Here is a 22,271-nt window from a genome sequence, read left to right as displayed (position 1 = left end):
CCGAATTCGGCTCAAAAATTCCATTCATTCTCCTTGCTCTCGACCACCACCATTGTCCTCTCTTTTCGTCCCATAAACACAGCTAGCAATGACAATCCCTGTTTCTCATCGCTCACCATACCTGCGGACGGTGCCAAGGGTGCCCGCCGTCATGTTTAATTTGGATCTCGTCGTTCAAGGTCAACCGTTGCGGTTGTTGTACTTGTTGAGAATTGCCCTGTCCTGTCCGACCCACAGACAGAGTCGACATGACTCACTGTGCTGTCGCCCTGTTGGAGGCAACACCTGCATGTTTCGCGTTCTCGTCCTTTGAGTTGCCTTCTGTCTCTCGCGAGTTCTCACTCGACCCCTGACTACCCAATGGTTAGTTCCGTATCGCGTTGCCGTTGGTTCCAGAACTGTATCTGCAGAGAAGGTGCGCTTCAATTTGTTTCAAGTAGGGGTTACAGCCATCAAGATGCGGTCACTACGAATTAAGCAAGACGAAGAGTTGTACGAATTACTCCGGGAAGAAGGGGCATAGCGAAAAGGTAAGTGACCAAGTCATAAATACAGTACGAGCATGGAGTCGAAAAAAGAGATCCGGCATAACAGGCGTGATATGGTACAACACGGTCCTGCAAGAGAGAAAGGCAATTCGTTTGTCCTTGGCTTCAAGCAGCAAGCAGCAATGGAAAAAAGAGGAAAACAAAAATAGAATCGAAGAGAAAATGGTATATCCGCGGTCTAGGGTATCAAATCAGAAACAAGTCTGTTGAACGAAGAGAAGAATGCTCTTACAAGATACCGCAGAGCTAGTATCCTTTCAACCCGAGCGCCCGCGCACCCGCTCCTATTGATCCTTCCCAACCCAAGAATCTCTCGTGCGTGTCATCTCTGGCGTCGACCCCGTAATACTCATCCTCGTCATCGACATAAAATCTCCCTATCCCTTTGCTTCTCGCCCAAACGGTCACGAAAAGGATTCTCTTCAGCTTTCTGTTCAGGAAGAACCAATGCGACGACCACAGCAGGGCTCCTCTCCGCTTGAACTGGACTCTCTCATACGAAATTGGCGAAAAGTCATCAGGGATTGTGTATTGGGAAGCAGCTCTTGGAGTAGGGGGTGGGATAGCAGTCCTACGGTAGGTGGGGCGAAGTTCGTCGACATCGTAGTTGTCAAATTCGAAAGTCGGATCATCGTCCCCTGAAGAATTCTCATCCGCCACCGACGCAACATCGTCATCGTCGTCATCGAAGTCGTTTGCATGTGGGTCGGCATCGATTTCCGGGTTGTACGAGTAGACTTCACAGTCGGGCAAGCCTATCACTTCGTTGATGATGCGGAAGAGCGTCGGATGGGTTCCGGAGACTATTGGGGGTGGAGCGAGCGGACTTGGGATGGGCTTGTCGTAAGGTGAGGTGGAGCTTGATATTGACGATGGGAAGATGTCTGAAGAAGCGGGTGGGTAGGATGAGTAAGAGCGGGGGGCGTTACTTCCTGCCCTGTGAGGGGATACGAGCGTGTTGCTTAGAGCGTTCAGGACGCTCGCTCCACTCTCCTCTCGCACAAAGTGGCTAGGCCGCACGTCCGAGAAGTCGTGGTCCGGAAAGGCGACGTTGAGCGTCGCGATGAGGAAGTACAGCGTCTTGCGCGACGCTTGTCTGTCAATGGGCCCAAAAGGCGTCATTTCCGCTTCTTTGTCGAGCGCCATCCACGAGGGAAGCGGGGGTGAGTTGGAAACGTCTTCTTGATAGGCAGTTTCGAGCGACTTAAAGAGTTTCTTGTCGCGTTTAATCTGTTTGCAGCTGTACGCCTCGATACGGGTGTGGACATCGCATTCCGGACCTTCGTGTGTTAGCGACTGGGCTAAGCGAGACAAAGCTGGCAGCTCTATGTACTTCATTGGCCAGTGCTATGGGCGTCGGAAAGCGTGAAGGGTAATTGGTGGGGTCCTAGCTGGAACGAGGCGGAAATGCGTTTGCAACGATGCTGGTGGTTCTGGAGATGGCCTGGTGGGAAGAAATGGAGAGAGGGTCACGGTGTGCCTGGTTTGGGTCACGACTATTTCCTTTTCGGGATGTGTCTCATCCGCCCAACGTTTGTGGGGTACTTTGTGAAATCCAGCGAATAGAATCCCTCTCAAACCGCTGTAACTCCTTTATAAACATGCTATTTCTGGACGTACATGTTCGATGGGTTTCGAGAATGGGTTTGATACCTGGAACCTTTTTACCAAACGTTGCTTCTTCGACGTCACCGTTTTAAAACCTTCCCAACTCCTAACTCTCGGTCTCGAAATAGGCTAGACCGCCGGCAGTGTAGTTTGCAGAATTGTCGGAATGATACAGTCTTCATAGTAGTATAATCGCGTCCAACGTGCAACACCTTTGAACGTTACTTATCCGCCCGGGGGTTAGTAAAACAGTACGAACAAGCCCTTGGGCACGTTCGTCTCCAGTTCCAGAGTACATGGGTACCAAACCTTTGATTTAGAGACTTCCATTACACGTATACTCAGGTTAGGTGGCCCACGAGCACTTCGCCAGTGTAACCAATTGGATCGCGCAGGTTGAGCTTCGTGTGCATACGGTACAGGACAAGGGGGCCGAAAACTCGGATGCTCTCCCTCCCCCTAGCCTGTCGTCTCTCGAAGTGGGCTTTGGTGGAACGGGGGGTCCACCCAAGTCTTACAGACGTACAACAGACCAATCCATCATCATCAACACCTCCAATCCTTGAGGCATGGGTACCTCTGTCGGCCTCAACCTGGCCTCAACCTGCACAGTGCCCTTCTTGAAGACTCCGCCATCCCATACCTCTTTCCATGATTCCGGAGAATGACAGAACATTTTCTGAAGCCTCCCATCCATGCTTTCCTCTCTGAACCCTTTGTCGGTTCTTCCAACGTGGCATCCAAAGATGATGGAGTTTTGTAAAGGGGAGAGGAGGGAGCCAACGAGACGGGCGGCTTGAGATTGCAACTCCTCGGAGAAGAGATGGAAGAAGGAAGAGGTGTGAATGGCAGATATGTGGCCTTGGAGAGGTGTTAGAGATTCAACGTCTGTGAGACGTGGGAGAGGGCCTGGGGGAGAGCAGGTAAGGGGGATGGGAGGAGGAGGATTTATGAAACCAGGATCGAATATGTCTCCATCTAGAAACCTTGCTGGGAAGGTGTTGGGTGTAGTTCGGAAGAGTTCATGACCAGACTCCCAGAAATCTAGAGGTAGTCATTAATCGTTCCGATTACTGATTGAAGAGAGTAGGATTCAAACCTTGTCGGAGGTCACTACCAATGGCACCCTGAACCGGCCATCCGTCTGCCACGGCTTTACGAAGGTCGTTTCCGACTGAGGGATAGGATGTAAACATCAGACAGTCAGCACTAGCTCAATCACGCACAGCAACACCCAAGATCCAATAAGATAGGATCTTGTCTCTGTTTCAATAAATCCAATACCGCCGGATATGCGGGTAATCTCGATATCTTTAGTCTAGCGTAATTTTGTCGACAGTCAGTCTTGAGTCAGTCGCTGTGTTATTTCAGAAGGACGATGAAAGGACCTACTTCAAGAACGAGAAATTGCGGATGCAAGGATACCCGTGCACGTCGTAAGCCCTCCCTTGAACGTTCAGAATGTGTTTCCTCAGTTCTCCATTATCCTGGATCCCAGTTTGGGATTTAAAGAAGTCCAAGGCCTCGGGGTCGTTTTCGAGATCGTACAAGGATTCGTCGAGGGGTGGTCGTTCCTTGCGGTCTATAATTATAACACCATTAGATCCAGGCATATTTTCTATATGAAGACGAGTTGTGGGGGTGAACTATTGGGGTCGAAGGCTCGTCTAAATTGTCCGAAGGGTGGAAACATGGACAGAGCATCTGAATCATGTTTCTTCTTGAACTTAATCCTCGATCGCGACGATATCCGAGGTTTCTCTCCTTTCCGTCGAGATATAGGGGCACGACACATCCTTCAAGCAGGTGAAAATGAGCAAAAAGGTTTTACCAGTTCGAGGGTGGTTATTGTTGGTGGAGAAACAGTGGATGCGTGACGGTGTGACTCAGGGCGCCTCGGTCTGCGATGACGGCAACAATCCGACGCCGACGCATCCAGGTTATTCGGAGACCACGACTTAATACTTAGCCTGTGGCTGCGCGCCCTTTCCTTCATTATTGTTGTTTCTTTCTTTCGTTTTGACAGTGTAGATGGATAGGTGAGTTCAATGCAGTAATGCTCCGAAGAAAACTACTAATTCAACGACGAACAGGTTACTTGAGCTGGTACCAGCTCCTCATACCCGTCTGCCCATCACCCTCCAGAGTATTGCGCAGCTGTTCTTGCCACCTTTCTTGTTCTACTATGTCACAGCGGTGCTGGTGTTAATTCCAGGGACTCTCTACGCTCGCTTAGCGTTGTTGCCGTTAACTTTGTGGAGCGCATTCAGAGCGTCTACCAAGCTCGACTTTGCGAAGCAGTTCGAGGATGAAAGGTTTATCTATTTGAACCACGGGCTTCTGGTATGTCTTGTTTGTTCCGTCTTTCTCAATGGGCGAGTTGCCAATTATCATGCCTCTCTTTGCAGTTGATGATGACCACCTTGGCTTTGCGAGCCGTCGTCTGGTCATTTGAATTCAAGCCATATTACAGACTCACAAAGTCGGGAAAGCCCAAGAAGCAGCCTCTCCCATTCCCTGAGATCCTCAGTGACGCCTTTGACCTTATGTTCAACTTGCGAGGTCTTCGTTGGAATTGGTCTGAAGGACTCTTCATCCCAAAGGAAACCCGGCCCACCCATTCACGACTCCAATTCTGCTGGGCCACGTTCAAGAGCATGGTTACCACCATGGTCGTATTCGACGCTATGCACTACGCAGTGCAACAGCTCGGTCCTGATACATTCGCTACGGCTGAAGGCGGTTCCATCTATGACCCCTCATTGCCCCTCGTTCACCGCTACCTCCTCTCCACATTGGTCACCTTCCTCGCCGGTTTCGCAGTCGTTGCAGGAATACAATACGGCTACCTTGCAATTACCCTCGTAGGCGTCGGGATCCTTCAAAATGATCCCGAGTCCTGGCCACCCGCGTTTGACAAACCATGGGTTGCAACCTCGCTTAACGAATTCTGGGCTAAACGGTGGCACCAGTCCTTCCGCGACATCTTCGTTGGCGTCGGGTCCAAACCATTGCATTACTTCCTCGGCAAACCCGGAATCGTACTTGGTGCGTTTTTGGTGTCCGGGGTTCTACACGTGTTCGGTTTGTGGGGAATGGGGAGGGGAACAGAGTTTTGGACTGTGGCAGGATACTTCTTGTTGATGGGTCTTGGGATCGTCTTGGAACATATCTACAAGAATATCACTGGGAAGAGAGTGCAGGGTCTAGTTGGGTGGATATGGACTCTGGCATGGGTTGTTGGATGGGGCAACCTTTTGGTTGATGCGTGGTTCAGGAAGGGTTTGGGAGGCAGTGCATTCTTTGGGGCTGAGGAGTTTAGGCCTGTTACGATTATGCGCAAGGTGGTCGGTCTGGGGTTGCACGCGATTCAAGGGTCTGCTTAGATGTATTATCTTGTCATATTACTTACCCGCTCGACATTTACTTATAGAGTACGGCAGTGCCCAGATACACTGTCCTATTGGAAACAACAAATCTTCGACCTGAAACACACGAATGACTATACAAGTGCTAGGGCGACCTACACACCGGTGGGATCGTGGTGGAGTAAGGATGGCACCGACACCAACAGTCCATGCATTGTCCAATTGGACAGACGAAGGGCGGACAGGGAAAGGTGGGACACGGCCGATCTGTGGCCGTGGTCGTGGTTGGCGATGGACCAACGGTTGGCGTGGGGGTCATTGGATGGCAAGAACACAAATGCCTTGGTTCTGCCTTAGTTGTTACGGGTACCGACCCCGTCGTGCAGCTGACGGGACACAAGGTTGAATGGGGTGGTTTGCCTTGTGATACGCAGTTGCAGTTGCAATCTTGGATGAACCCAGAAGGGCAGAGAACGTGGAGGCAGATGGCCTTGGTCGGGCAAGAGGCTGGGGGCAGGGTCGTGGTGATTGGGGTGGGTAACGTAGCACCCAACTCGGTGGAAGGGGCTGCATTGGGGTGGCCTGCTACGCTCAGGAAATCAGCGAATGCGGCCAACCACGAGAGTGCGAAGAGGAGAGCTGCGAAGGCTTGCATGGCGGTAAGTTGGCTTTGCTCTCAGGCTCTGAGGTCAAATTCAAAATGACTGGAGCTTTAAATCGAACGGAAGGCATTCAGTCGCTCCATCACGAAGCCACTGGTTGGGATCTGCGAAACCGGAAAGACGTGAACGTAGGGGATCGGGTGACGCACTGCAAGGGGAGGTAAGGGGGCACGTAAGGCTGGCAGAACGGTTATCAAGACTCAGCACACGGATTCTAACGAGGTGTATCCGATGGAATGCCCCCGTGACCTCAAAACGAAGCGTTCAAAAGATAAGATGAGCAGTGTCACTGTCTGCACTGGGCTCCAGAATTCGGTGACCATTTCACCCTTCCCTCCCACTAGTAAACATTACATTATCCGGTTTCAAATTCCTTGTTCTATCAATGGGTGGTTCAAAGGCTGCAGTGCTCTAGTTCCTCCCAGCCTTCTTCGCCTCGGTGCGTGCGCGAGTAATCTGCTTCTTCCAGTTGAAGCACTGCTTGCATTCTGGTTTATGACGCGTGTTATAGATGGCAGAGTGGGCGATGAAGGTAATGTTGTGCTTACCGGCCGATCCGTGCTTCTTGCACTGGTAAATTCCGTCCTTGTTCTTCGTTACAGCGGGAGAATCAATCTCATCGCGATCCATAGGGTCGAGCTGAAGGGATGGGTCAGCATAACTCTCAGAAGTAACAAGGATCATGGGGGGACCCGATGGACAGATAGCTGACTTGAAGAGAGAGATGGAAATGACGACTTACCCCGAAGAAGCTATCATTCTCCTCCCGCCCGTCGTACGAGCAGTCGCTGCACTGGAAGGTCGTCAGCCATCGAAGATTGAAGACAATGGACCAGGGAATCAGAACGCACCACTTCTCTGAGGTGCGGTTCGCAGAACATAGCGTCGTTAATTTCGACAGTGGTGGCCATGGTGGACAGAGTAGGAGGTTGGGCTGGTAAACGCGATGGGCAACGACCTCGAGTCGTTACAGTGGGGTAGTTGGTGGTAAGAAGTAGGAAGCAAGCCTGGGAATGGAAGGAAGGATCTGGGAGACTGAATTACTGACCACCCCTATTCAAATAAGAATAGGCCGTAGCCAAAAGTGATCGTAGACGTGACAAAGAAATGACCAAGTGACCACGCCATCCATTTGACCCCGCACTGAACCCCACAACTTCGCCTGGGTCCTGACGTCCATCATTCCTTCTATCGGTCACGCTAGCAGTCTAGTCGTATGTGACTGTCACAGCGGGTAGGACGGCGGGCGCAGCTGGACGCGCCCTCCTAGCCCAAGGGGGTTGTTCGTGACCGAAACATCATATAGTGCATTGCAAGAGGGAGTTGGCGCGAAGGCGGGACATAGTCCTGGTGGAACACGACCTGCTATGGGCACAAATGTCAGTTGGAACTCGACCTCAGGTGGAATCAATGAGTGTGATGTTGTGGCCTCGACTTACCCAAAGCGTCTGGCCAACTGCCCACGCGACCTCTTTAGAACCTTTCCAGGACGCAAAGCGGGGGAAGATTTGGTAACAGTAGAAGTCACGTCCCCACTAGTAGGGATTTATCGGCAAGGATCTAAGCCGCATTGTTGGGGACTTTCCCTCTGGACTGGGCAGTGGTGGTACCACTGCACGCTATGAACAACCCAGCTTGTTCCACCGGCCTTGGCGCCTCTGGTAGCACTGCGGTCGAGTCTCGTCGGATGTCCCACAGTAATTATACACCATTCGGCCAGGGTCTTCTGCCGTAGTCGACTGTCGATTTCCGTCTGAGCAAAGGCTTGAGCGATCCGGACGCGATCCCGATTTCTGTGTCACTGTTCGCTCGTTCAAGTTGTATCGCGCAGGTGAGCCCGTCGGATAAGGTCTTGTAGCAGTGATAACTTCATGTCGTACTAGGGGGGCTTCAGAGGGTAGGGATGCACCGAAAAGGTTTTAAAACCTTCTGAGTGGTGTTTAAAACCAAAAACCGCTGTCCGGGAGGGTGCAGCGTGCGAATATCGGTCCGCACCCTCCCGTTGGGCGCTTGAAGGGTACTCAACGAAGGACTTTGACAGTTCTCTCAGTTCAAACCGGAAGAAGGGATCACGAATAGGCTGCACTCGAGAACACATCAACAGCCCCTCTACAGATCTGTAACGCCAGCCAATTCACCGTGACTTTTCACAAACCCATTTACCAACCTTTTTGTTCGTATCTACAGCTCTTGGACAAGCGTCTTCGAGTCAGACATTCGGGTTCCCTGGCCACCGCAAATAACGGACACGAAGCTGGCATGACAAGATCTTGTCAACTCGAGAGGGCAATTTACCTGACGTCAAAAGTCGCAAACGTCCAATTGCTTGGTGGTAAAAGGTCTGCCTAGGACACTAATGAGAATCGAAAGGCGCTCCATTCAAAGCCAAGGGTAAAGGAAGACACTAGGCTTCTGTAGCCTTGGATTTTTTCTGGAAAGTTGACTGGATTAGTCACATGTGTACGCCCAACCGCGGGGTTATGGACTCACATAGCTAACTGCGTCAAAATCGTAACTTATGCCCAACTCTTGCAACTTTCTCTTCCTCCGGTTTTGCCTCTTAACCAACCTCTTTGCGATGGCCTCCCGCGTCTCCTCGTCTCGTTTCTACAGCAAGACGTCAGACTTGAGTGTCATTCAAAGGTAACAGCCATATTCGTACCTTGTTATGCCTGGCCCTGGTAAGTTGGTCGGGAGGGACGGTCCTCCACTTCCTATTGGCCCCAATCCATAGCTCGGGATGCACTTCTTCCTTGGGGATGAGCTTGCACTGGAGGATGTGGCCGTTGAGAAGGTAGTTGTCCATCGTCTCAGCCACAATTTTTGCGACGGAAGACGAGTCGAATTCAATGAAACCATAGTGTTTCGACTTGCCCGTCTAATGGAAAGATGGGTGGTTTAGTCGAGGTCAGCTTGGATTAAAGCAAGGCGATCGAACCTTTTTGTTTCTTGAGATCCTGAGGCGAGTGACATCGCCAAATTGAGAAAAGTACGCCTTCATCTGGTCTTCGTAGAAACCGTGAGGAATACGTCCAAGGTACAGAACACCGCGATCTTCAGTCTAAAAGGTCATGAATTAGCACAAGGCAACGTTCAGGAATTGAAGAGGTAACATACGGGCTTCTTCTTGGCCTTCTCGAGTTTGGCTTTGACAATCGCGTCATCCTTTGCGACAGTAGGAAGCTTTGCAACATCGAAAGGTCGGGCGTCGCCATCTTCCATCTCGTCGTCTGAAGAGTCTTCATCGTCCGTTGAGAAGCCGTGTAGGTGTACATTTTCCTCGCCTTCCTCTTCACTTCCATCGTCCTGCTCAGAATCGGAAGGACCCTCACCCGCCTCTGCCTCTCTCTCTTCTTCAGATGCGGAACTAGCTTCTTCTTCTTCTTCTTCTTCCTCCTCTTCGTCAGACGAGGGAGCCATTGGTTTGGGTGAGGGCTGCTTCCTTTTAGAGTTGGAAGGCTTTGCCGGTGCGGAAGCCTTGGCTTTTGACTTTGCGGGGGCTGGCCTAGGAGCAGATTTGGCAGGAGCTTTATCCTTCGTAGCAGCAGGTTTCGAGTCGGCCGGTTTTGCGGCAGCTTTGCCTTTGGTAGTCGTCGACGGTGCAAGTGCAGATTTACTGGATTTCTCTTCCTTCTGCGACTTCACAGATTCAACGGTAACCTTTCCCTTCTTCGGCGAAGGCGCCTTCGAGTCCTCTTTGGTAGTCTCGACATCCTGTTTTCGCTTCAGCGATTTCGTCGTGGTTGGTGTGGGGGTAGCAGCCTTTTCTCCAGCTTTTTTCGCGGCAAGTTTCGCCTTGAGTCCTTCTGTCGACTTTTTCGTCGTTAGCTTTTTGGAGGCCGAGTCTTTAGCCATCGTGTGCGACCGTCGAGGTTGGTTGAACAGAAGCGAAATGTGCGATCAATAATTTTGTGGAAAGTCCCATCAAAATGCCAAGCACTTTTCTGATCACCCTTGTCCTCATACCCCGATGTCGAACTTGCAGATACCACCGTATTTCGAAACGAAACCGCTTTCCAGGAAAGATTTCTTCAAGAAGGATGATGACGACTACATAGAGAAGGCTGAAGAAGATCTGGATGGGGTGAAGCGGTTGTATCAACTGGTGGACTCCAGGATACAGGTGGATCCGGATTCAGGACGAGCGAAGAAGAGGCGAAAAGTGGAGGTGGAAAGAAAGGAAGAAGGACCTTTGTGTAAGTTTACCCCTTTTCCTAGAAGATGCTATCCTTAATCCACGGCTAGTATTTAGGCTAGTTTCGGGCAAAGGCCCAATACCTGTATCACTCGAACCGCCTCCACTACCGCCTGCAGTGTATGTTGTTCCCTAAATCCCGGTCTCGAAATGTCGTCTCATAGGTTGCCGTCTTAGATTGAAGATCATCGAACCTGAAGATGACGATGATACTGCGAAAAGAAGGCATGAAATTGCCCAGGCGACAGCTATTGACGCGTCTTGGATAATGAAAGAGTCGTCCATTCCGGTGCGTCTCACACCCCGGTCCACCTGCAATGTGGATGTTCTGATTGGCGTTATTCAGGGGCATCGCAAATCTAAGGTTGAGGAATACAAGTCCTCGAAACGTTCGATACCGACTGCAAACATGGTGGTTCTGTCCAAGCTGCAAGCTCCTCGAACTTCACGTCCGCCGGTACCGGCGAACCAGCTCGGCTACCCGTACACGGAAACACTTAAACCGGTGGCAAATCTCAAAGCGTGTCCAACTGTCGAACTTGCTCAGCCTCATCTTAGTCGCCGCAAACGCAAACAACAGCGCCGCCAACGCCCCCCTCCCGCGTTCTGGACACCTCCGCCAAACGTGACGGGGAAATGTGTTGGATACGCGTACGGCTATCCCAGCAGTTTTTCCAATGTGGAGAGGTGGAATCAGCGCGGTATATTGTACAGGCGCGATACCATGAAGAAGGCCAAACTGAAGTCGGGATAAAGTCTGTGGTCCTCTAGTCGTGATCTTTCCCGTTCCACCATCTCTCTCGCCACCGTTGCCTTCCACGACCCGCAGCTGGCCTTCGCGCCCTGATTTAGTCGTCATCTTTCATCAGGCTTCCGCAATCATCTGTCTTTCCTCGTGGACCGACTGCGCCCACACCCACGAGTTCCACCTTCCTTCGGCGTGGCTACCATCGATGAACCCCCCAAGTACTCCTACCGATCTCTCGGCCGCTATATGGGCACACTCAGTGGATATCCTGCTCTACTAAAAGCAGTACCCTACGACAGATTTCTGATCTTTCCGCTGATGAAAGTATCTCAGAAGTAGAACATCAAGCATGGAAATGAACTTATCGAACCTTCTTGCCACCCACCGAGGACCCTTACGATACAGTGAACCGTGCTTTGGAGTCGGTGGTACACGGTGCTTGAGCTACTGGTTTTAGTTTGATTAACATAGTCATTTACAAAGATGATACGTTGGTGGTGGTACATAAATAGCTGAGCGTAAGTTACTTCCAGTGCCCTCCACTGCCACTCGTCAAAGTTCATGCATCATGGACAATGTCGATGATAAGGGAGAGATGTCGACTCCAGGTATATTGTGTCCTGTTCGTCAGTGTAATTCGTGTAGATATTTGAAGTCATGTTTATTTCCCCGTAGTTTGTGAATTCCCCGGAGGGGCGACATAGCATTGGATCCCGAAGGTTGAGGATTATCCGAGACACCAGAATGGATGAGATGCTGTGACAAGGTGCCGCGGTAAGTAGTGGCAAGCCTGTCGCGATGAAACTGGCCTTACCTAGTTATTAGAATGACTTCCCGTCCCCGAGTTTCAGGCTGTGTGGGCAAGCGTGGCGATCAGGAATCGAGGATCAGAGTTGCGGGAGAGGCTCACAGCGTTGAACTGAGGTAAAGTTACAATCAGAATGATTTTTGGGAAGAAAAGGTGAGGTCCTTACCACGAAACAGAATATGACCGCGAGGCAACTCATGGACATCACCCTGGTACAAGATTGGCGCTTGTCCAATGTCGTGACACTGCTACGCAACATACCCGAATGACAAGGTACCTGAAACGAAGTGGATGGATCAGAACGGTTCAAACAAAATGGAAGCACGGACCTGGAGGTCGACTTACCATCACGAATCACGATTTTGAAGAGAGGTGTCGACCGCCAAATTCTGGCATTCTGTAACGACTTGCGTAGAGTCATGATAAAGACGATCAAGTCTAAACAAAAGACGCAGACGTATTGCGATACGTAACCTGCTCACAGGCGACTGTCAGCGTCCCTGGATAGTTGAAAGAACAGTGGAACTTTACGCAGAGCACTTTGCATCGGAGTGGTTAGCATGTTTGGGATGGAGTAATCGTTCATGGACATTGGACTTACCGTTTGGTCTTCATCCTTGCATGGCAGTTGTCAACTTTCTCACTTCTCGTAGGGGGAGTATATCGGAGTCCCTCTTGGTCCAAGAAGAGTATAATCTTTGGCCTCCGGTGAGCCCAAGGAGCAAGTAGGGACAAGGGGATGATTAAAAACGTACTGCTGCTCCTGTCACCAGCAACGCTGTTATGGTACACAATGCAACCAACACCCGGCGATTTCGGTTGTACAGCCCGTACATGCGAAGCACAGAAAACACTGGATGTGATGTCTGTGACATGGACGTCGACCCAGGATAAGAAGAGCAGGCATACCTGCTGCGAGTCCATGTATTGTGTAAGTAAGGAACCACTGGAGTGACAACAGTCGATCACAGCTACTCTCTTGGATGAGTTCGAATGTAGAGGAAATGGTGGGACGGGAACCTCTCACAGCTAAACCGCCAGGGGAGTAGTAACCTGTCAGTGAGGAACGACCAAAGTAATACGCACGACGAGAGGTCTTACCTTATCTCTGGATGGTGACGTAGGGCTGATGAATGAGCGATGTGCAATGGCCGCTTGGAAGACGAGAGGAAGGTAGCGGTTGAGATAGAAGATGACATGGATCCAGGATGGTTTCCGACGAGTAGATGGCCAGATCCAGGCCGTTTCTCTCGCGAATGTGATGCAATAATCATAGTAAAGCAACGCTAATACATGTTGCTTAGGGTAGAGTATGGCTGGCTTGAAGTGGAATCCACTTACCGAGTGCTGCGACACTGACGCAGCCCTTGGAGAACCTTCAAGTTGTAATCATGAGAACGAGGTGAAAAATCAGAGCGACGATACTCTTACCATGCATGCGCATCGACTTGCATCCTGCAATTTTTGAACGGATTTCCAGCGCACGCGCCCGGCGTGCCAGGGTCACTGAAGGGCGTTGAAGCGACTAGGTCAAGGCACAGGAGGGGGATGGCTACACGCGCTGGTCCATGTTAAGTGGCTCACCGTGGAAATGATCCCCTGAATTGGTCCTCCTGACTTGTCGCAATGGGGAATGTGTGCTCGGAGAGGCCGTGCTAGTGTCCCTGCTCATCAGCCATGTCTTTGATTGAGGGCGACGCGACACCCGGGTGACTGTCATCAGATTAGGCTGATCAGATCTCGCGTCCCGCGGAGGCTGAGTCGGAGTTTGACTTGGCGTACAGCGTTGGTCATTAAGCGCCCACTCCGCACCGCCCTGAAACGTACTTAAAATGAGGGTGTCCCTCGATAGAAATGTTATTGTATCAAAGAAGCGGGGAAAACTTCAACGTGGGACTGCAACGGGGTGTTAAGGGTTTGTATGACAGGATAGCATTAGCCATCATAATCGCAATGTATGGGTGGAGTTATTGGACAAAAATACCCTGGGGGGTGTGAATGGCCGTTTTGTCTTTCCGCCATCAAAATCAAAGTGATGTGAGGGGTATGAATCGCGCTTTTGACTTACCGCCGCCCTTGGAAATATCTCTGGCGGGGGTGTGACTGGGCGCTAAAACGCTAAGCTTTCAGTATGACCGTGTTTAGATTACGTGGCACTGTATCCCTGTCCTCCATCCTTGGATTTAGGCGCCCATGGTGGAGAAGGCCAAGCAATCTCATATTCTTGGCATTTTCACCCTCACTTATTTGTGTGGCTCTTCAGCTTGTGCAAGATTGTATCGAATCTAATAGGCCCTTCACCAAATTATACAACATAACGGGCATCCTTAGAGGACGTTAGGGACCACTGTCAAGTACTTCGAGGCGAGGAGTTCGAACCTTGGCGTATCCAGATATGATAGGGGTGTGTGAGCCGAGTCGCTTGGCTCACACCCTCGCAATCTCTCGCTGCTTCATTCACACCCCCGGCTTACCATTTGAAGGATTCATACCCCTACCTTTGCACATCGCGAGATTGAGAAATGGCCCACATTTTTGTCCAATAACGCCCGCCATACAATGGGTTACCATAGCTTGTTCCCGCCTCTCGCCTTTTCGGAAACCCTTAGCATACGCAGAGGGCGCACCAGAGCGGCGCCTCGAAGCCCCCCAAGTAACAGAGAGTAACAGTCTAACTGTAGAAGGTTGTTCCGTCAGTCGAGATGTGGGCCCGGCAATCGGAAGCGTGGGCACCTACAGGCCATTCTTCATGGCCTCACAGAATGTGGGGTCGCGGAGGTTCAATGTCATTTGGGCTGCCACGATTGATAACAGACTAGCTCTCCTATCGTTACAACCTGATCAGTAGCTGAGAGATTGAAATTCTGACCTGTGCACGAGGTTGGGTTCTTGTCCTCGGAAGCCAGACTGAGGAATGAGATCAGCACCTCCATTCCGTACTTTTAGGAAGATGTAATCCATGCCTCAGCTAAGCACAGTATGACGGTCAATCAAACCACGGACATGACACTTGAGTGTGTGGCGTGCCAAGTTACTCTGAGACTGATGCTCCTGATCGTACACTTTCGCTTCATAGTTCGTCGTGACGATCCTGTATACATATATTTCCATCTGTCATGTAATATCAGGCGAAGCAATGGGCGGGGATGGCGAAAATAGACGATGCCCGTACTGCACGGGGCTTGGCCTTTCAGAAACCCGGAGGTTGTAACTTGACAATCGCCCCCCTGGACTTCACTATTGGTATTAATCGTCATCCTAGGCCACCTGCAAGTCGACTCGTGGCTCCTGCGGCAGGAGCGCGGCCAGGACTCTGACCTTTGGCGTCCGACTCGGGAAATGGCCGCCAAGAACGCGCGAACCATGAGCTCTCGGAACTGCATTCGGCGACGCTACTTGCAGCATGGGACGGAACAAGACGTTCGACATTCGCCAGTAGACCAATTTACAACACACGTCGAACAGGACCTCTCTCCTTTCAGCCCATAAATCTCGCGACTAAACGCTTCCTCTCATGTCGCCTTGGTGTAACTTGGCACATATGGCACGGTGTTCATACTGACTTTCGGGAGTGTAGCAACCCTGTGATGAAATGGCCATGTCCTCCTCTTCGTCTGAGTGGTCAGTGTGCATGGTGGTGATGATGTCTCCGCCGGTACGGTATGTCGGTATGCCGTCGCGCTGGGCCCAGATCCCAGAACTTTGGACTTCGCGAGTGGAAAGAAGGGATGGATCACGAAGGTTTAGGATCATGCGGTTGACCAAGATAGATGACAAGCTGGTATGATAAGGATAAAAGGCAGAGTTAGTGCGTCAAGTTAGGATGTAGAAAAATAGTACCCACTTGCTTGCAAGGACGATTTCGCGCCCACGGCTAACAGGCTAAACAGGTCAGCCCGACCGAGTCCGATCCAGCCTGGGGAAGGCGGGCTTACCGATGAAATCTAGAGCTGGTCAGTTATTCCGTGAATGAAGTAGAGAATCAACACATACTGCGAAAGAGAGGATGACCGCTAGACAAATTACCGAAATCACACTGACATAGTCCGATGGAAAATTGCGTTGGAATGTGAAGGGGGAAAGCCATGGTAAATTTCTTACCCGAAAGACATCGTCCCTTTGGAGAGGTCAGCGAGAGAGGCAACAGGAGGACGAAGATACCTACCGTCTCGGATGACAACTCTGATGAGTGGTGTCGACCCCCACTGTGCGTGCTGCAGGGACCTGCGGAGGGTCATGGAGAAGACGAGGACGTCGAATCCGAGAAGAAATGTATACATGAGTGCTAGGCCTGGAAAGCATAGTTCACTTGAGTCTACTATCATTAGTGAAAAGGACCAAGGATATACTGACGGACACCCCTGTCGAATGTTGTAGACGATGACGCCACTCGGTTGAGGGGGAAAGGCACATACCAAGCTTTACTGACGTTTCGAAGGCAATTATCGACCAATGCGTCTGGGTCAACCGCGTCCTCGTAATTGACAAAAAGCAAAGCCTGTGAATCGAGGTTCGAAGCTGCAACAAAGATCGTGAATAAGGGACAAAAATTACCAATGCCGCTGCCATGGCTAGTATCAGCACTGCAGACAGGCCAAAGAGAACTCGCCGATTGCGGTCGTAAAGACCGTAGACGCGCAAAACAGAGAAGACTAAAACGGCCCTTGTAAGCTGCGCTGGCTGCAAATGGGAAGTCGACTGACCTGCAGCCATCACATGGATCGAAAACGAGACCACGTTTTTCGCATGCTGCAGTTGACCGCAGCTGCAATGGACTCAGTTGGACAGAACAAAAGCGATGAAAAGGCGCAGAGGGAACGTACATCTGCTCTACTATCAGCTTACAGTATTACACTGGCATTGGTCCCAAAATGGTCACTCACAGTAGAAGGAGGATTTGCAGCCGGGAGGTAATAGCGCGCTAGGATAGGAATTTGTCCTACCAAGGGAATGTAGCGATTGAGGTAGAAGATGAAGTGTATGACTGTCCACCGACGCCGCACAGAAGGCAAAATCCAATTGACTTCTCGAGCGAATGTCAAGCAATAATCGTAGTAGAGCAAACCGGCTGACGCCATCAAAACACAACGCTTCACGAATCTGCGGGGGTTATTCGAAGTTAGCCATCTTTGCATTGTCATCATGGCGGTGAGACATACAGGGCTCGATAGTCAATTTCCGGTGGAATGGAGCCCTGCTCCATCCCGACGAATCCGAGGTCAATGAGAATCAAGAACAAGGAGAGAAAACACTTCGAGTCCTGCCTTCAGAGTTTGGCGGAATGCCACCTGGGGTAGTGGTGGGCGTCGTTCGATCGAACGGCCGGCATTTTTATCTGCACATAGTACGGGCGAGGTTGGCAGGGTAGGCCCACGAGCAGGGAGGATGATTCCCTAGGCTTCCATGTTCGATTCCATCTACATGCCATGATCATCACGGTGGCAACAGATTATACAATAATAACACCCGCAACAGACTGGACAGAAGGGTACACTGGGCAATCGCCACGGCTAGATGTAGGTCGCCAAGGCCCTCTAGTTATGAGCGCCAGTTGAAGTGATAACGGGAGGTGCTTTTGCTGAATGCTGTGGCCTGTGAATGTCGTCGAAGGCGATTAAAATCTGGTCAGGCTAGAATCACCATCAAAAAGGGAGTCCAGGTGACCATTCTCTGGATATAGAAGTGTTGACTGCGTAGAAAGTCACAGAAGAGAAGATTTGCGGGAATGTCGTTGCCTTGCGAAGGTAGACGTCACTGACAAAGCTGGTCCTCGGCGTTGCCTCGGCGTCAAATGGCGGACTGAAAGGAATGGGAAAGGGGTTAGGGTTACATCAAGCTACTGCGCCGTCGGTGTCGTCGTTGTCCTCCAACCACAACCACCTTTGCAGACTCCTATTATCTACGCAACTACCACAGTATCGCATTGCATTTATCTTACAGACACTAATAGGTGTGTATATCCCCTCATGCTCTGAGAGAGACAAGCGCCTGAATAGTGCCAGCTTTAAACGGAAGCAATGGGGCTGTTAATGTCCCTGCCCATTGCGGGCGGTCTGACGACCATAGCAAGCTCTTGTCTGGCGGGAGTTGCATTTTGTTGCACGTCTACTGCAGGTAAGTAAACTGAAGTCTCTCTCGTGGTCGGAATGACCTAAACGTCGATTCACTCAGCTTCCATGTTCTTCAAGTCCTGCAACTGTAACTCTTCGATCGCGACTCGAGTTGGATTTGCTGTATGTGCCATGACAATGGGCAGCATGGTCGCAGAGCTCACACAGAACGTTCATAGATTATATTCTCCTTAAATTCTATCCTAGCTTGGATAATGAAGACAGACGCAGTTGTCAAACTCATCAAGAAGTGGAGTATGGACTACATCAAGATGGATTGTGAGGAAGAGGGGAAATGCTTCGGGGTCCTTGCAGTATGTGGTCCTCCTTTGGGTATATAAATCTCCCACACATCCATCACTTCTGTCAGGTCCATCGCATCTGCTTCGCACTCAGTCTCTTCCATCTTATTCTCAGCGCCTTGTTGGTAGGGATCAAGAGCACAAAGGAGAAGCGCTCGGAAATACAGAACGGGTGCGTGTCATTAAGCTCAACTGTATGACAGGCCCTAAAGTCTCCCGCAGTTGGTGGGGTCCCAAAGTCCTCCTATGGATCATCCTCATCGTCGTCTCGTTCTTCATTCCCAACGGATTCTTCATGTTCTGGGGCAACTACGTCTCCCTGATTGGCGCCACAATATTCATCCTCCTCGGCTTGGTCCTACTCGTTGATTTCGCCCACTCATGGTCGGAAACATGCTTAGAGAACTGGGAATACTCCTCGTCCAACCTCTGGCAGTGGATTTTGATTGGGTCAACAGCTGCCATGTATGCCTTCACCATCACATTGACCGGCCTACTGTACGGATTCTTCGCGGGTTCTGGATGCACCCTCAATCGCTTCTTCATCTCCTTCAACCTCGCCCTGTGCATCATCATCACCATCATGTGTGTCCATCCCACCGTCCAAGAATACAATCCCCGTTCTGGCCTTGCTCAATCATCGATGGTTGCTGCGTACTGCACATACCTCGTCGTTTCGGCTGTCACGAACCACACCCACGAGACTGCGAAGTGTAATCCCCTCAGAGACGGCAAGGGAACGCGGAATGCGGTGTTGATTCTCGGAGGTATCTTCACCTTCCTTGCCATCGCTTATTCCACAACCCGGGCTGCCACCCAGAGTCGCGCGCTTGTCGGCAAGGGCAAGAAGGACGGGAAGATTCAGTTGGCCAGCGATGACGAGGGACATTCTGAGATGAACTATGTTACCACACAGCCTGGACGGACAGATTCCCCTCGATACCAAGCGCTTTTGGCTGCAGTAGAAGCTGGGTGAGTGAACATCTGTTCCTTGATTTGACAGTCCTAACATGTTTTGAACGATTCATTTTAGTGCCATCCCCGCTTCTGCATTGAACGAATTTGACGACGATGACGAAGAAGATGTTGTTGGCGAAGAGCGAGATGATGAGAAGACTGGAACTCGTTATAACGTGCGACACCACCCCCACCCCCTCATTGAGCATCAACTGACGCGCTAGCTTAGTATTCGTGGTTCCATATCATATTCTGCATCGCATCGATGTATGTCGCGATGCTGTTGACTGATTGGTGCGTGTCTTCTGTCATCTTCCTTCCTCTAAGCCTGTACTCATCAAATGATTTCCTTTCAGGAATGTTGTATCCAAGTCAGATAACAGCGTGTATATCGGGCGCTCCGAATCGGCCATGTGGATGAGGATCGTCTCGAGCTGGGTCTGTATGCTCCTCTATATCTGGAGTCTTATGGCTCCCGTTCTCCTCCCTGATCGGTGAGTGTCGGATATCTGTTTGGAGGTCGGTCTTTGTTGGCTGACATATGTATTTTCACAGCTTCGGGGACTATTAGTATCGCTATATTCAAGGACTATGTAATTTTCTCTTATTGCTTTTCTACTCGTGTACCATGATTCAACGTACCGGCCTCGGCTTGGCCTAAATTTGTTGGGTTCTTCACCAGGCAGGAAGAGCTTGAGGATCAGGATTCTCAGTGAATCGGTAGCGAACTGAAGGCATACGTGAGAATACTAGGATGCGAATGATAGGAAGTTGAAATAACTGACGGACTGCATGGCATCCCATGTCGAAGGTGTGGCCAAAATAATTCTCGGCGTGGAATGCCCTCGCTGGCCACATCCTTTCCCATTCGTCTTTTACCCATTTATTGTAAGGATCTGGATCTTCCTCTTCGTCCTCTTCTTCATCCTCCATATCATCATCTTCGTTATCGCCCTCCGTGTTCGACTGGGGAGGGGGTACCTTTCCAACTCGGTATCCGTCAGGACCTTCGTGTCGATCACTGTATACCCATTCGGTGATAGCGTAGAGTTCGTTCGCTTCGTCGTTCCAGGTCATTGCCACCACGGAGTTATTGCCAGTGGCTAATTCGTAAACCGGGATCCTCGCGCGAAGATCCCAGAGCCTGATGCATTCCTCTTTATCACTGCCGATGAAAAGGACTACACGAGTCGTCCGTCAGCCGCAGTGCGCGGTGCTGTGATTAAAATTGGATGAAGAACTTACAAGGGTGTCCGTCAGGGTGACATAGCGCGGCGGTGCGCATTGAATCTACTTCAGGTGCCTTGATAGTCACTACGGGCAATGGTCGCCGAGTATCATAAAGTCTGGTGTACCCATCGTCTGAAGAGACTGCAAAGACGTTGGGATCGCCCCTGCTGGTCGCAAACGAATCTACCGCCCCTCCAATACCGAGATAGCGAGCAACGATCTTTCCCTCGTTCTCGATGTCGATCGCATGGCAGCGATACTGCTTTGAGTCTTTGGGGTCACTGGCGCAAAGCATCACATTAGTCTGTGAAGGGTGAGGATGCCATTTCTTGATGATGTGGTCTGTCCAGGCGAGGGGTTGCGTTGTGTGGTGTTGAGACCCCGAAGAACGCTCGACGTCTTCAGTCATTCTCCATGTGTTCAGGTCGTCCTCGTCGATTCCTGAACCAATGATATCCTTGCCAGAGGGGCCATGCGTCGGCAGGTCGTCGAGATTCCAGATTGCCAGTTGGCCCTTTCCGCACCTTGCCAGTCGGTTGTTGGGGAGGAAGGACATGGCACCCGTGTAGTCTTTGGAGGCCATGGTGTGAAGAGGACGCATCTTGGCCTTGTCTTCTTCTCCACGGCGAATGTAGGTTTTGATTCTGTCCCAATCCCCAGCAGCGATGAGGAACTTGTCGTGATCGAAGCATGTTTCCGTGAGGTTTCCTAGCCCAACGGAGAACGTTCCGCGTCCGCCAACGAAGGAGTGATACCTGATATACGGGTCTCTTCGCTTCCATCCTCCAAAAGTCGAGGTTACAAAACCCTTTCCGTCATTTGAGATGCAGACTCCGGAGGGTTGGTTTATGTCGGTAGGCTGTACTTCGCACCGAGCCTGGAAGACAAAGTTGGCGCGCGGAACGTTACCAGGGAGTGATGTTTCCACCACTTTGTCGGTAAACCTGGCACAAGGGTTTGAGCGCGGATGAGGCCGAAGCGTGGTTTTCCACGACGGCGGAAGTCTGAACTTTTTCTTTGCTTCAGCAATGCGCTCGGGATCTATTTCTAAAAATTTGGCCCCTCTCTGAGTGAGGACGATTCAGTTTATACTGCTGCACTCACGGAAGAACGAGAAGAAATCCTTCATGACCGAGTTGCTGAAGTAATGGGCTGAATGGGAGATTCCTGTTGGTCACGGCAATTGCAGACTTTGGTTTTGGACGTACAGACTGTATTTTCTTTACGCTCGTGACAGAGCAATGGTCGGGTTTCGTCGTTATGAGCGAAGGAATGCATCGCGTAGAACAGCTGGATTGCGGAATGGTCGTTATCATTCGCGTCGGCGAATGCAATCGCCTCGCTGAAGATATCGTCCGCCTTTTGTATGATGGCTTCGAGGTCTTCAGCTTTCTCCTCTTCTGCGACTTCAATGATAGCAGTAAATTCGGACAGGATCTCGATGTATTCATCCTTGACTTCGCCTTCCTGGGATTGAGTCTCTACATCCTCCATGCGGTCTGGAAGCTCTTCCTGGAGGCTCTTGAAATCTTCATGAAGGCATTCGAGACGTTCCATAGCTTCTGATTTCCCCATTTTGGTTAGGTCGGGGTGCGAAGTGGGCTGGAGGGAATGCTCTTCGGGGTCAGGAGCAACACTTGGTCAACCGAAAATCGTGCTGGGTCAATGATGGCGTTCGGGGATAAGTCTAGGTTAGGGAACTTCTGCCCCTGATTATTATTGCCATCAAACACGC

The 22,271-nt window shown here is 50.8% G+C and overlaps 10 protein-coding genes across 10 annotated transcripts; 3 read left to right on the top strand and 7 right to left on the bottom strand.

Annotated features, from left to right (window-relative positions):
* Positions 1 to 406: 406 nt before the first annotated feature.
* Positions 407 to 1,886, bottom strand: CC1G_06277 (MAF1 protein; the record flags this gene model as incomplete). Its single annotated transcript, XM_001836140.2, has 2 exons — positions 407 to 726; positions 781 to 1,886. One exon carries the CDS (start codon positions 1,884 to 1,886, stop codon positions 795 to 797), a length of 1,092 nt encoding a protein of 363 aa, XP_001836192.1. The 3' UTR covers positions 407 to 726; positions 781 to 794.
* A 784-nt stretch (positions 1,887 to 2,670) lies between these two features.
* CC1G_06276 (hypothetical protein) lies at positions 2,671 to 3,769 on the bottom strand (the record flags this gene model as incomplete). Its single annotated transcript, XM_001836139.2, has 4 exons — positions 2,671 to 3,200; positions 3,256 to 3,330; positions 3,383 to 3,474; positions 3,549 to 3,769. 4 exons carry the CDS (start codon positions 3,767 to 3,769, stop codon positions 2,671 to 2,673), a joined length of 918 nt encoding a protein of 305 aa, XP_001836191.2.
* A 418-nt stretch (positions 3,770 to 4,187) lies between these two features.
* CC1G_06275 (hypothetical protein) lies at positions 4,188 to 5,647 on the top strand (the record flags this gene model as incomplete). Its single annotated transcript, XM_001836138.2, has 3 exons — positions 4,188 to 4,195; positions 4,250 to 4,499; positions 4,565 to 5,647. 3 exons carry the CDS (start codon positions 4,188 to 4,190, stop codon positions 5,540 to 5,542), a joined length of 1,236 nt encoding a protein of 411 aa, XP_001836190.1. The 3' UTR covers positions 5,543 to 5,647.
* A 32-nt stretch (positions 5,648 to 5,679) lies between these two features.
* On the bottom strand, positions 5,680 to 6,179 carry CC1G_14388 (hypothetical protein; the record flags this gene model as incomplete). Its single annotated transcript, XM_002911345.1, has 2 exons — positions 5,680 to 5,865; positions 5,916 to 6,179. The coding sequence occupies 2 exons, from the start codon at positions 6,177 to 6,179 to the stop codon at positions 5,680 to 5,682; spliced, it is 450 nt and encodes a 149-aa protein (XP_002911391.1).
* Positions 6,180 to 6,597: 418 nt separating this feature from the next.
* CC1G_06274 (hypothetical protein) lies at positions 6,598 to 7,097 on the bottom strand (the record flags this gene model as incomplete). Its single annotated transcript, XM_001836137.1, has 3 exons — positions 6,598 to 6,825; positions 6,929 to 6,979; positions 7,038 to 7,097. 3 exons carry the CDS (start codon positions 7,095 to 7,097, stop codon positions 6,598 to 6,600), a joined length of 339 nt encoding a protein of 112 aa, XP_001836189.1.
* A 1,493-nt stretch (positions 7,098 to 8,590) lies between these two features.
* CC1G_06273 (RNA binding protein) lies at positions 8,591 to 10,041 on the bottom strand (the record flags this gene model as incomplete). The annotated part of the gene is made up of 5 exons (XM_001836136.1): positions 8,591 to 8,617; positions 8,677 to 8,793; positions 8,849 to 9,064; positions 9,125 to 9,247; positions 9,304 to 10,041. 5 exons carry the CDS (start codon positions 10,039 to 10,041, stop codon positions 8,591 to 8,593), a joined length of 1,221 nt encoding a protein of 406 aa, XP_001836188.1.
* Positions 10,042 to 10,156: 115 nt separating this feature from the next.
* On the top strand, positions 10,157 to 11,135 carry CC1G_06272 (hypothetical protein; the record flags this gene model as incomplete). The annotated part of the gene is made up of 4 exons (XM_001836135.1): positions 10,157 to 10,382; positions 10,432 to 10,501; positions 10,559 to 10,670; positions 10,728 to 11,135. 4 exons carry the CDS (start codon positions 10,157 to 10,159, stop codon positions 11,133 to 11,135), a joined length of 816 nt encoding a protein of 271 aa, XP_001836187.1.
* A 4,300-nt stretch (positions 11,136 to 15,435) lies between these two features.
* Positions 15,436 to 16,506, bottom strand: CC1G_06271 (hypothetical protein; the record flags this gene model as incomplete). The annotated part of the gene is made up of 8 exons (XM_001836134.2): positions 15,436 to 15,715; positions 15,782 to 15,819; positions 15,873 to 15,881; positions 15,931 to 15,973; positions 16,039 to 16,054; positions 16,103 to 16,228; positions 16,291 to 16,435; positions 16,492 to 16,506. 8 exons carry the CDS (start codon positions 16,504 to 16,506, stop codon positions 15,436 to 15,438), a joined length of 672 nt encoding a protein of 223 aa, XP_001836186.2.
* Positions 16,507 to 17,826: 1,320 nt separating this feature from the next.
* Positions 17,827 to 19,982, top strand: CC1G_06270 (membrane protein). The gene is made up of 10 exons (XM_001836133.2): positions 17,827 to 17,887; positions 17,940 to 18,051; positions 18,109 to 18,170; positions 18,227 to 18,361; positions 18,418 to 18,521; positions 18,572 to 19,321; positions 19,383 to 19,482; positions 19,536 to 19,600; positions 19,663 to 19,800; positions 19,862 to 19,982. The coding sequence occupies exons 4-10, from the start codon at positions 18,263 to 18,265 to the stop codon at positions 19,875 to 19,877; spliced, it is 1,272 nt and encodes a 423-aa protein (XP_001836185.1). The 5' UTR covers positions 17,827 to 17,887; positions 17,940 to 18,051; positions 18,109 to 18,170; positions 18,227 to 18,262; the 3' UTR covers positions 19,878 to 19,982.
* Positions 19,982 to 22,144, bottom strand: CC1G_06269 (hypothetical protein; the record flags this gene model as incomplete). The annotated part of the gene is made up of 5 exons (XM_001836132.2): positions 21,745 to 22,144; positions 21,641 to 21,688; positions 20,552 to 21,583; positions 20,092 to 20,487; positions 19,982 to 20,034 (listed from the first exon to the last, which is right to left on the bottom strand). Exons 1-5 carry the CDS (start codon positions 22,109 to 22,111, stop codon positions 19,982 to 19,984), a joined length of 1,896 nt encoding a protein of 631 aa, XP_001836184.1. The 5' UTR covers positions 22,112 to 22,144.
* Positions 22,145 to 22,271: the final 127 nt, after the last annotated feature.

This window comes from Coprinopsis cinerea (genome assembly GCF_000182895.1).
Source record: "Coprinopsis cinerea okayama7#130 chromosome 4 map unlocalized cont3.4, whole genome shotgun sequence".
Classification (NCBI taxonomy): domain Eukaryota; kingdom Fungi; phylum Basidiomycota; class Agaricomycetes; order Agaricales; family Psathyrellaceae; genus Coprinopsis; species Coprinopsis cinerea.
The sequence above is the reverse complement of the archived record's forward strand: the minus strand, read 5'-3'. Positions and strand labels throughout refer to the sequence as shown.